The sequence below is a fragment of the Triturus cristatus genome, chromosome 5_1 (genome assembly GCF_964204655.1).
Source record: "Triturus cristatus chromosome 5_1, aTriCri1.1, whole genome shotgun sequence".
Classification (NCBI taxonomy): Eukaryota; Metazoa; Chordata; class Amphibia; order Caudata; family Salamandridae; genus Triturus; species Triturus cristatus.
In genome coordinates, this window is record NC_140587.1 from 160091821 (window position 1) to 160105406 (window position 13586).

The 13586-nt window shown below is 44.2% G+C and overlaps 1 protein-coding gene across 3 annotated transcripts in view; it reads left to right on the top strand.

The window, feature by feature from the left end:
- Positions 1–13586, top strand: part of LOC146830503 (1-phosphatidylinositol 4,5-bisphosphate phosphodiesterase gamma-1-like) — a 695332-nt gene that overhangs the window by 652270 nt on the left and 29476 nt on the right. For all 3 annotated transcript variants that reach the window (XM_085604690.1, XM_085604691.1, XM_085604692.1), the window contains 2 exons: positions 4448–4609; positions 4810–4898. In XM_085604690.1, coding sequence (XP_085460816.1) covers positions 4448–4609; positions 4810–4898 — 251 coding nt within the window. The remainder of the gene's footprint in view (positions 1–4447; positions 4610–4809; positions 4899–13586) is intronic.

Below are 13586 nucleotides of genomic sequence, written 5' to 3' on the forward strand. Positions count from 1 at the left end.
GTAACGATGTATCTGTAAGAGACATATATTAGTTATAGATTCCTTAGCATCCCACCCATCCTCCCTGTTCTGCGAACTGACTTCTAGGGTCAAGGACTCCCTTTCAGGGCCCTAGTTCTGTGCGCCAGTGGTCAGTGACTTGCATGGCTCTGCACTTCTAGCGTAGAAAGTCGTGTCAGAACTGATGTCAGCATGCAGGGTACAGCGTAAAAGTAGACACCACGACGTCATCCTGGCGACCACGACACCGGACGCAGAGTCGACCGACGCCACCTAACGACGCGCAGGGGTACTGCTAAAAAAAAAATTCTCCTGATCCAGTCTGACGCCTGGGGATAATTCTAAGGTAATGAATCCATAACTAATATATGTCTCTTACAGATACATTATTACCGAAGGTAAGTAACTTGTTCGCCAATGCACATCAGGAGATATTAATCTCATGTGCGCGTACAGGCGGTGCAGTCGAAAGGCAGAGTTCAGGAGAGAGAGAGAGGAGCCATTCCACTTGCCTCATAGCTCTCCCCCCAGCGTTTGATGTGCAAGATTTTAATAGCTCCAAATGTGATTGCCTCACACTCCATCAACTGAGACTAAGCTGACATATGGTCTCTAATACCTAAACCCCGTAGATACATTGGACACAGGGTATCTTGGCGGTAGCTCACATGACATGGTGGTACTGTGATAAGAAAGGGGTGGATCCAATCTAGGTCTCTTCCAAAGATACTTGGTCAGTCTTGGAGCCATCTCAATAGTACTGTGTGGTCAGATGTGTCATAGGTTTGCTGAAATCAGTACAAAAATCTATTGCTGATCTTCAACCAGTGCAATGAAGAGATCTTCTCTAATGTTGGCCAATGTGGTTTTGGTACCCTTTGAGGGTTTAAAACCTGACTGATTATTATGTAGTGGGTGGTCGTGTTACACATTTATAGTTGTTATGTGGCTTTTCATTCTACAATTATAATGGGAAAAGTTAGGTTGGCTATTGGTCAGTTGCTGGCCAATATCTCTGAATCTTTTTTCTATCAGGAGTGTGCGTTTGTCATTCTTATACTAGTTGTAGGACTGATCCTACTAGAAGCAATCCATTAGTAAGTGTTGAGAAAAACTGTATCATGCAGGCTGCTATGCATGGTTCCAAAGCCATGTGTGGTGCATTGGTCTTTGGCACTAGCTTTAGGACACCTTCATTTTCCGCAGATGTGTATGTTGTGAGCAACGTTTGTAGGATCTGTGGGGTTGTTGGGGGGAAAAGAGACAGCACAGTGCTGATACTAATGTGCTCTTGAATTTTTACTTTTGAAGAATGACAGAAGATTACAATGTTGCAGAGAAGCCGATAGCATATATTTTAGGTCTTCTAGGTTGCTCTGTTCTTGTATGGCAATCTTTCCATAGATTTGTGGGGGGGCTATTCAATGTATTTCATGCAGTTCCTTCTTCTATGGTAGGCCGATGCATTCTTTTCCTCACCCGGGAGGCAAAAAGTGGGTTTAGGGTTAGCCCCAATCTGCTTTCCCCAGGCGTGTGAGATAAATAAAAAAATGCACTGAATACCTTGGATTTTTAAAGTTATAAAAATAATTGAGTGGGGGCGTTCCACCCTGACTTCTGGCCATACCCTTAAAGGCACCAAACGTCTTTCTGCTGCCCCCACAAATTAAAGCCCCCCAAACTGGAAAAGCTGTGAATTTAGCCAAAGTTTGATGTTTGTAGGGCAAGCTGGGTAAGAAAACAGAATGGGATCCACACAAGGTAACCCACCATGAACTCCCCTTGGTGTCTAGTTTTCAGAAATGTCTTGGGTTGGTAGGTTTCTTTGCTGGGGCCGAAATATCGCAGCTACTTACATCAGCAGAGTAGGTGAATTTGAAAGCAAAATATTGATGTGTTCCTGTTGTTTTTTGGGGCCACCATGCAGCAGTACAGCATTTAAGTACTCGTCTGGTCCCGTCCGTCTCCACTAACACTTCTCCATGCTCCTAGGCTCACCTTGCCACAGCAAAGCGCATTGTGGAGCTGTCTTCCCCTGAAGCCAGTTTCACAGGGACCTGCTGCTGAATCATTGAGTCAATCTACCTTCCCAGACCTTGTAGTACACAGTGTCTACTTCATGATGACATCCTCAGTCTTGCCTTGTCTCCTTGTGGCCTTTTCGGCACCCTCTATTGGTAGTCTGTAATGCTATCTTGATTGTTGTGGCCGTGAAAGGAGAGACCACACCTCTTGCCAGCTAGTAACACGTCTGAGAGCCCAGCTGCCCCCTCTTCACCCATTTGTAGGTACTTTTGAAGAGTTCTGTATTGATGTTTAACGCTATCTAGTAAAGACTAGACTTTTGTTCAAATTGCTTTGCGAAACTAGGTCGATTTATCATGTTAGTGCTCCAGAAGGATATAGATTAGTGGTCAGAACAGCTCAGAGTTTTTACCATGAGATCAGCTGTTCACAAGTTGTTAGGGAACCTTAAGTCTAATGTATGCCCTTCTATGTGGCCACTTGGTTGATACCAGTGATAGCATATTTGCATTGATGTTTTCATCACATTTGTGATTGTGTTTGCCTCTCCAGAAGTGAAAGTCTCCCAATATCACAACTTTTTGTGCTGAGCATTGTGGTAGCAGAATGTCATCTAGAAAATGGACTATGTATCCTGGTGGTACATTTTTATTTAATAAGGATTCTGAGCTTTGCATTGTTACCTTCTAACATGATTCTGACAGTAGGATGAATATTTACAGGTACTTTTATTTTAATGTAGGAGGTTGGTATGCTTATAATCTCCAGTATTCAGGAAGATATTTGTTAAAATAACAAGTTTCAATGCTTCCCTGAAATCTTTGAATATTTTGAATTCTATTCAAGGCAGTCAGTAACAGGTCCATCATGAGGCTGCTAAATAGGAAAAAAATGGGTTCCAATTCACAACCTAGAGCGAAAATACCTTCTGAAATACTTTTGAATACAGAGTAGCATGGCATGCGTTTGGAGCTTGTATCATTTTGGATAACTTATAGTTCACCTAGCAACAATAAATAGAAAGTGTTGAGGTTACGAAGCCTTGAATCAGTTATGACTGATACTACTTCTAGCTGCCATCCAATTTAAAAAAGGGAAGGGTCTGATTAACTTATTTCTGATAGAAATGATAGACTGACATAACTGCATTGACCTAGAAACGACACAGTGATATTAAATTTGACGCTGTGGGGCAGATTTACAAGCCCCGTGCGCCGCCGGTTCATCACGTTGCGTGACGCATCGGTGGCGCAGCCTGCTAAGTGATATTTACAAGAATAGGTAAAGTCACCCTGCGTGACTTAACCTATGCTTGTAAATATCGCCCCTGTTCACGCAACACTTTGTGTGTTAGGGGCGTGACTTGGGTGTTGCTGTTGGTGTTCCGACGATACACCCATGTCCACTGATGCATTTCCAGATTTACGAGAAATCGCAAATCTGGAAATGAGTCAGAATGCTACGCCACCCTATGGGTGGCCTAGCGAGGTGCAATGAGGAGAAATGTTTTCATTTCTCCTCGTTTTTTTCCTCTTTCAATGTGTTTTGCATTCTACAACACATATTGGAAGAGAAAATCACCTCAATTGATTGTTTTTGTGCGGGAAGGTGCCCTTCCTGCACAAAAAGAATCTCCCCATGACGCAGGCATCCTTGCTCCATGGTGCAAGGGTGCCGGCACATGGTAGCAGTCTGTTCCCTAGCGCAGGGGGAGGCACAGAGATATGAAATATTGTTGTAAATATGTTGCATCCCTGTGCTTCGAAACTAACGCAGCGCGGCGCAGCAAAATGACTTGCAGCACCGCGCTGCGTTAGTTTCTTGCAGATCTGCCCATATATGTCTAAATGCCTGTGCATTGGGAGGTTCAGGAGACATGATCACGAGTCATATGTCGCAAGCTTGAAACAGAAACTTAGATGGCAAAAAAAAGCTATTTGTAATATTCCAGACTCAAACCTGGCTTCTATGTGATTCAACCACACTACCAGCTGCAGTCCAAGTGTTACAGGTAGGTAGCATTTTGATAAAAGGTAAATAACGCTTATTTGTGCATGAAACCAACTCTGCTGTGTCACCTCTGTTAACTAATACATGTAAATAGTTAAACTAAAAGACTCATTATCCATGCCAGGGAGTGGCTGCTTGTGTGATCTCAACCTGCTCCTGAAGCCATCACTAGTTTATGAGGTTTTGGATGTGTGATAAATTAAAGGATGCAGTTACAAGCTACATGTTTAGTGCTATGTTAGAATTCTGAGCTTATTTTTACTTAGCTGATTGAAGTTACTGTCAATAAAGTGTAAGCATGTTTCCTAAACATGCCCATTTTAAATTCCATTAGAGAAGAACATAGCAAAACGGTGCTTGTCCCTCATGCTATCCTGATAAATGATTCAGTGTTCTGATCTCCTTTGCGCAGCTGACAACGGCTTGAACCCCACCTGGTTCTTCAAGCCATTCGTATTCGATATCAACAATCCAGAGTTTACATTCCTGCGTTTCGTGGTGTATGAAGAGGACATGTTCAGTGACCCCAACTTCCTGGCACAAGCCACTTTTCCTGTTAAGGGTCTCAAAACAGGTGGGTTTCATCATAACTCTTTATTTCTTTTGAAGATGTGACGGTTGGACAAATGTACTTCTCTTGTTTCATGGCCCAAGCCTTGCAGCTTGATGAAAAAAAACATACCTGTCCACACAACTGAGAAACCATAATTTATTGGTAAATCACCCCTCTGTAAAGACCTGTTTGACATATCCTGTTTCTTTAATTACTTCTAGGTTACCGGTCTGTGCCTTTACGAAACAGCTATAGCGAGGAGCTGGAACTCGCCTCCCTGCTTCTCCACATCGAGATTGTGAACGCCAAGGTAAACAAATATTCACTTTAGGCCTCCTATAGTAACTTGTCCAGTCCCTAGATTCAGTTGTGGGTCCTTCATCATACGCTGACATCATTTTAAATGCTTTCTGTGATGATAGTCCGCGTTCTACTAAAATATAGGTGACCTGGCTCCGTCAGGGTGTTGTCCACTTCAAATGTGGATTAGAAACAATCACTTAACGTAGGCATTTTCTCTTAGTTCCTGATCTCATCAGCTTTTTAGGGTCTTCTTCATGGTTTCTGCTCCTTCAAAATCAATTCTCCACATGTCCATTCATTTATTTTAGATATTTTATTTAGAATTCAGAAAGATAAGTATCGTTACAATCTTTCCATAGTAACTTATGCACATCGTTATCGTTACAATCTTTCCATAGTAACTTATGCACAAAATAGGTACCAACTGTAACAGCTGCCTTATTATCTCTGGTATTCACCAGAAATTATTGGGCTAATTAAGTACTCAATATGTTGAAAGATTCAGTTTCTACTCAGGTAGAATTGATGGGGGATTAGAGTCAGGAGAGGAACTAACCAACTGTGCCTTTGAATATTTCTTCAAATTTGGGGATAAATGTTTCTCTGGAGTTTTCATTGACAGCCAACTCAGAAATGTAATTCAAAACAGACTACAGAGTAGGACATCCAGAATGACCATGCAAAGGTTGCTTCACTGTTACCCCCATTTCATTCTTCAGACATTTTCTTTGCAGGCAAACAGTCTATGGTGGCGTTTGGTTGTACAAAAATGTTCGTTTTCACCTTGTCCCTAACTCTAAACTTAGCAGGAAACAACAAAGATGCTTCCAACTCTAGACAGAACATGTCCCTCTTGATCTATTATAAGTTGTGTCTATGTTTCTTGGTTGTTGGGTAAAATGTTTTCCTTTCCTATCAGCTGCCATCAACACGACCAGCTCTTGTTGATCTACTTTACTCAGCGTAGCCACTATGGTTCCAAATCTGCATCGGCTCCTTGGGGGCCTCTGGTGCCCAAACACACCCCTCTCCATACCTGCTGACAGAGCTCCTCAACTTTCAAGTATCTCCATTTCAAATTAGCATTTATCACTGTCAGCCCCAAGATTCGAATGCTAGCATCTCGAGAATAATTTTCCAGTCTCTGGTTTGCCCTCCAGTAATACCTGGGAGGGGTAGGTGTCCTCTTTAAACCTCTTTCTAGTAAAGCCTTCCTCATTCTGATCTGTAGCAACCTTGGACGCAGTAATCCATGCTTCCTACATTTTGTTTAGTGTCAGTTGTACTCTTCTGCATCTTGGTCAGAGAGCTTTCCATCATAGACATGTTTAAGACCTTATTTAGAGTTGGGTAAATGTGGAACATCTGCCAAAAAGTGGTGGAAGTCCATTGATGTCAAAGGCAGAAGCCCTGCTTTGCTAAACGGTAAATAAGACCTTTGGGGAAAATGTATCAACACTTTTTCAGGGTAGTCTGCAAAAGAAAAGCGCAGCAAAGAGTTTATATCTTTATTCTTTTCCAGGGCAAAACGTTTTGCGCTGGAAAGTTGCCAGAAAGTAGTACTTTCCATTACTTTGTGTCAAACGGGTGTCCCATGAGTGGTACAAGGGTGTTCTCATACAGCAACCCATGGGTTTTTACGCAAAAACATATCTACTAATATTTGTAGATAGGGCTTTGAGACGAAAAATAACACACATAACAAGTTTTAAGGTATGTTTTTGCATAGTTTTTTGTCCCTATAAGGTACCTTTCCAGTACAAAATCTGTGCTAGACACAGACAAAGGGAAGCTTCACCGTTATCTGACTGCTCTGAAAGAGGTACATCTTTCTCTTTGTAGACCAATTATTTACTTTGAGCAGCAAGGAACTCTCTCTCGCTCTTCTCACTTCTCTAGCAGCATCTTTCTTCACAGTGCAGGGCTATTTGGTTGGGCCCTGCCTTTGTTGGTTTAAACAACGCCCACTCCTTTGTGCCACCACTACTCCCAAGGAGCAGAAGTCTCATCTTGAGCTTCTGTTTGTGCCTGGAACAGTTGTTGTGCCAGAGGCCCCAGCATAAGCCATAGTTGAATGCTCTTGATGACTTTCTTAGCCTTATGTAACAAAAGAAATAAACTTGAGGGTATTGTTGTGTAAGCTATGTCCTATTTGGCTTTTCTGACTACTCCTGGATGTGGGTCATCAAAAGATTTTTGAGAGGTCGTCTCACTCTCAACTTATCGAGGCATGCTTCATCATTTGACGCCCTCACACACCGGGGTAGGAGCAATGCCGCCCCAGCAGACTCGACCAGGGAAAGCTAGTCAATCCCTGGGAGTTCTTATAAATCTCAGCTGAGGACAGTACTCTAGGTCCTGTTTTTTGGGGGTAAAAGGGAATATAAAATATACCTAGAGGTATACTCAAAATATTATTTATTCAGCGAGTACCTCTGGTATGTTTAAAAACACTAAAACAAATCGGTCATTAGGTGAAATTCAATGGATCACCTGACCTAGAATGTACATGTTACCAACATGTTTCGACCTCAATATGAGCCTAAATGGTCTAGGGTCTTCTTCAGGGTAGAACTATAGGGCAATGGTGTATATACAAACTATGCGAGAAGGTGAAAATGTGCATCATACCGCTCCCTTTAATGGTTCGGAGAATACCTGAAGGGAACGAAAGAAAGAAAGAAGAGGGCTAAGATATAAATCAATGAAGCCCAATTTTTGTGGGTGATCGTAATTATGGCCCTGAGAAGTTTTTTCATGAAAACCTATCTATGCTGCAAATACTTTTCTCTAAACACATGAATGATTAACCTTGTGATTTCTTATCCTTATGTCAGGTCAGCACAAGGCCAGGAAGCACTTCTCTTATGGCTGAAAATGGTGCTATTCTCAATAATCTCTTGAGATTTCTAGGTAGTTTTTGAACCATATGCCCAGATGGTTGATGTCTTTGATTGCCATTTCAGGCCAGTATTCTTCACTTTTGCTTGCAGGCCTATACAGTTTAAGGGGGAGACTTCCGTTGTCTCACGGTAAAGAGTATCCTGATACTTTTGCAAAAAAAAATTCATTGTTTAAAGAATTTCTGGAATAACAGTCTGCTTCTTCATAGAAGATTAAAACATCATCTGCGTAGGCGACTACCTTTTGGCTCTTCGTCGCAGTAGAGTTAGCAAGGACTAGGTACATCTAGCAGCACTGTACCTTTGACAAAATTAGCTGTGGGGTTTGGGGTACATTTCAAATATTTGGGGCTTGTAAGAAGCAAGCCATCAAACCAGTTTTATAGGATATTAAAAGTAGTGAAGTAAGTTGCATGTTGTTGGTCGTAGTTTGGACACTTGGGTGGTTATATGAGGTAAGCATTGAAAGAAGCTACGCCCGATTACCAATTAAAAGAGGTGAACTGTAAGATACCAATATGAATACTATTTAAGTCAGTCCCTGTACAATATTCCTATTGTCATTAGGAATTATAGGACAAGTCCTAATGCAGAAGTCAATAAAGGAATTCTTCATGTGAAAGCTTGTTTATTTCATGATTTTACCATCCTTGTCAAGTGTACGACTATAGGGAAGTGCCCTCTCCCCTTTTATGCTGATGGCCTAAATAAAGGAGGAGTAGGGTAAGTTAGGCCACTGATTGTGCACACATCCATTGAGTTCGCTTCCTATGCATACATGTTTGCACCCTTAAAGATGTACCCTCGGGTATGCATGTGCTTCATGTATTTACTGTGCGCCATGTACACCACAGCATGAGGTTACACTATAGCGTGTATGTGTTTCGGCAGTACTCACCAATGGTTGTGTGTCGCTTGAAGCAAAATAGAATAAAATATTATTAGTATTAATATATATATATTTTTTTTTTTTTTAACCACTTAACATGCATAGCAACTGAACAGGTATGAGAGACTTAGGCCTCCACTTCCAAGTGCATGTTTTTATAAATGACTGCACATTGGCACAGATCATAGCAGTCCTGAAGACAGACGTAGACCCTTATGGGCTTGTTAAAATCGGCTTAAACATGTTGGCAAACATTTTTGGATGTATGATTCATTGTTTGTTCAGTACACATCCAGTCAATACAACATTTAATCATGTTATTGGTATCTATGTTTATCGTTTGGGTTGCGGAGGGAAACAGGATCCCTTTAATGTTTCAGTTAGAGTGGATAGTTACTAGCAGGGATTCAAATGAAAATAAAAGAGGTGAGAGTGGGCATTCTTGTTTGGTGTCCTATGACAGACTACATTTCTCTGAGAGTGTGCCATTGATACTAATATGTGCTGTTGGATGGGCATATAGGGTGAAGATCAATCATTCGAAAGAGGCTGTGAGGTAATATTTATGTGGCACTGAATGCAGGAAGGTCCACAATAACTTATTGAAGTCCTTCTCTGCATCCAAGGCCATGGCTATTATGGTGAAGGTCAGTGATTTGTCTTATTCTAAAGCTTTTCCAAATAATTGTATATTATTGTATACAAGTCCACCTATGGCAAAGCCAGTCTGTGTGTGATGAAGTAGAATTGTCAGCCCCTCCCTAAGTCAGACGCAAGGATTTTAAGATATATTTTACAGTCTACAATAAATAGCAATATGGGCCTATAATTATTATTTTCGATGGGGTCCTTACCTTCTTTATGAATCACCGCGATAGTGAGTCTGAGGCCCGGCCCTGTTTCAGATCTGATCTCTCAAAATATGTAAAGAGTGCTCCCATGTTGTTTAATAATTGTGCCTGGTAACTTTTATAAATGCTCGGCGGCAGCCCATCAGGGCCTAGTAATGCCTTTCCACTTTACAGTGGGTTGATTTCATGATTTTTCAAATTTTTTTTTTTTACTACGCTCTCTGATTTTGAATTATAGTCTAACAAAGGTTGTTGTAGTTTATCCATGAAGGTTTGACTATCTTTTTCAGATGGCTGTATTTTTGTATTATACAGAGTTCAGAAAAACTCGTGAAATCATGCTAGGATATTTTTGGAGTAGCTTTTAGTTTGTCCTGTTTTACCTTTAAGTGCTAAATTGTTACATTTATTACCTGTGGCCATAAGTTAGTTTGATAGAGTTTTACCGGCTTTATTCAATTCCCAGTCTTTTTTGAACCTGAGATTTATAACCCATAAATGAGCTCTCTCACTGATGATTTTGTTGCAATCATATTTTAGGGAATTTGGTTTGTGTAGAATGGTTTTGCCTTTGTAAGGCATGAGAGTGTGATCCAGGGACTGATGTCTTTCTCTAGAGCAGGGTTTCTTAACCTTTTGATGTCTGCGGAACCCCACTGAATCATTAATGGAATCCGGGTACCCCCACAGAGTCATTATTGAGAGCTAGGGACCGCTAGCCTTAGCAATGTCTTTGATTTGGACCTCAAAACAATGCACAAGAATACAAAAACAAGTATACATTGCACAAATATTGAAATAATTTGTGCAATTCACAATCAAATACGGGAAAAGTTTTCAAATTTTTAATGTCACTTCCTTATTTGTATATACTCTATTAATGTTGAGTACGCCGAGTACGCCTTTCAGACCCCCAGGGCGCCTCCGACCACAGGTGAAGAACCACTGCTCTAGAGCGTCCAACTTTTTATTTGTATTTATTTTTGTTATAGATGTTAATGATCATTAGACCTTTGGTAGTGAATTTCCTGGTACCCCAAAGGAGTTTTGGGGCTAAATCTGTTGGATTTTCATTGAAGAAGATTGTAATGGTTAATAGCATTTTTTCTTTTGCCACGTGATTGTTTAAAATGTCATTTATTCTCCATGTTTTCGTACCAATTGAGCCTTTGGTGATCCTTGATTTCACAGAGGTGCAGGCGTGGTGTAAGACTAAATTGTTTGTTTTTTCGGCTTTCAATGTTAGGGCGTCATTGGTTAATTAAACTTAAATCCTTTCTGATGTCAAACTGGGCTTACACAAAAAGCACCAAACAGTGGAATTCAGATTAGAGCAGATGGTTCGCCTGCATTAATAAAGTGGCTCAATTCACACCTTGTTTGGAATTATATCTTTAAAATTTTTTTGTTTAGGCAACGTTTAAGTTATGTAACTGTGCTAAACAAACACTAGCAGACCATAGACATAAATTGAATCTTTCAAGCTGTCTTGCAAGTGCAAAAGCCATACTCGAATCTGAATCCCCAAGCCACAGTCTACTTCACTATCAAAACTACAAAGATATATTTATTAATGCAGCAAAGTGTGGATTTAAATTTATTTTTTATAGTTCTCTAATTCTACTACAATTCATCTTGCCTCATTCTCTTACACACCCAGGGGGTTATTTATGGGATTTTGGCATAAGGCAGCACAGCAAGGCAACTTGTTGCGATGCCATAGGCCAAAGTGTAAGGGCAGGAATGCACCATATTTAAGCAATACGGTGCATTCCTGTCCTTCCTCCTTACGCTGGCGGTGTTTCAGCAGCCTAGCGCCATTGTAGGAACCCTTGCACCATGCATGCAGGATTGTATCTGAAAGAGACACGTTAGTGATAGATTCCTTACCTTAGAATATTCCCCAGGCGTCAGTCTGGATCCTGAAAGTTTTGTGCTAAGCAGTACCCCTGCGTACCAGTAGGTTGCGCAGTGCGGCTCCGCGCTCGTCACTTGCGTCGTGCGCGCCGGGACGACGTCACGGAGGCTACTTAGGCGCCACCCATTTGCGCTAACGTCAGTTCTTTCTTTTTCCGCGCCAAAAGCGCAGATCCGGATTGAGCACGTACCTCGGTCATTTTTTGAAACTTTTTGCTCCTTCTCTTTTCTCCTGGTGTACGTAGTAGGGATGCCCGGCTTTAAGTCTTGCGGGTCGAGCCACCGTAATATGTCGGTGGTGGACCCCCATGATGTCTGCCGCTACTGCCTGGAGAACGACCACGACTCCCGGGATTGTCGGGACTGCCGTGCCATGTCCCAGAAGGCATTACGGGAGCAGCGCCGGAAGCTGCAGGAGGTCTGGCACTCCTCTCACCGCCGCTCCGGGTCTTGGGGCCGTTCGCGGGACCACTCGTGGGACCGCAGCCATCGCTCCTTGGACTCTAAGTCTTCACCTTCAGATTCCGGTAAGCGACGCCATAAGAAGAAGTCGAAGAAGCGTGTTCGCTCTCCGACGTCCCCCCGTCGCTCCCTGGAGGCTGACGTGGGGGACAGGGGCTCAGCCCCTGCAGCTCCTCTGGAGCCTGGGAGTCCCGCGGCCTACCCGCTATACCCAGGTCCGTCGGCGGCTCCCAAACAACGGCAAGAGTTTCTTGCTGCCTTGCACCGCCTGTTTAGGCCTCGGGCTCCTGTCGGTGCACCTGCGCGCCCGCGGCCCCGTGTCCAGATCCTGTTGACCCGGCGGCACCGCCTCAGCCCCGGAGCCACTGGATCCCGTGGCTCTGGCCCCGGCGCCACAAGGTGCAACGCCGTTGGCTCCGGCCCCAGCGCCGCCACAGGCACCGCACTGGGTGCCGTTTATCACGCCCCTGCCTAGGTTCTCGAACTATTTCGTTCCGACCTGGGATCCTCATTGGGATGCGACTCCGGTTCGGCCCCAGCCGGCGCCGCTCCCCCCCTCTCCGGCTCTGGTCCCGCCGCCACGACCGGCTCCTTCTACCCCGGAGCCGGATGAGGACTGGGACGGCTCCGAGGACCCCCTTGCGTGGCAGTGTGACTCCGAGCAGGATTGGGTGGGTGAACTTGATGTGTCTTCTGACCCGGGGTTTGCCTCGCCTCCGCCTACTATGGAGGAGGGCGCTTCCTACACTATGGTGCTGCGTCGAGCCGCGGAGACTCTCCACCTCGACCTCCTTACGGTGGCCCTTAAGAACAACCTCCTTACGGAGGTGCTCCAGACGGCTGCTCCCTTTCAATGAGGCCCTTACCGAAGTCCTCTTGGGTACTTGGTTTCGGCCAGCCTCTGGGGCGCCGGTGGATAAGAACGTCGCTCTGCGTCATCGCCCGGCACCTGGTGATCGCGCCTTCTTGACCACTCATCCCACGCCTGAGAGCCTGGTCATTTAGGCCTCGACATCGCAGAGTGCCTTTCCCTCGGCTCCGCTGGATAAGGACTCTCAGAGGCTGGAGCAATATGGCAAGAGGTTGTTCTCCTCAGCCAGTTTGGGGTTGAAATCGGTTAATACCGCCTGCTTACTGGGCCGTTACTCCCACACAGTGTGGGATTCAGTGGCGGAGGTTCTGCCTCAGTGCTCTGAGGAGGTCCAGGCTGTCCTTTCCCAAGCAATTGCGGAGGGCAAGGATGCAGCGAAGTTTGCCATCAGGTGTGGTTTGGACACCGCTGATTCGTTGGGCGGGGTGATTTCCACGACGGTGGCGTTGCGGCGCCACACCTGGTTGTGTTCCACTGGCTTCTCGCCCGATGTCCAGAGCTCGCTCATGGACATGCCCTTCGATGACTCCCGCCACTTTGGTGATAAGGCTGACAAAGACTCTTGTGCCACGGCCAAGTCTTTGGGTCTTTCCTTGATAAATCCTGCCACTACGGGGTTTCGTTCCTTTCGTGGCCAGGGCAGGGGTACCCAGGTGCGCTCTTCCAGCAAGCCTGTGCAGAACCAGCCTCAGCGAGGCCACGGACGTGGGTTCTACAGGGGCGGGTCTGGTAACCAGCGTGCGGGGCAGTCCCCTTCCACCCCCGCGGCTTCCGCCTCGAAACCTTCCTAATCCGAACTTCA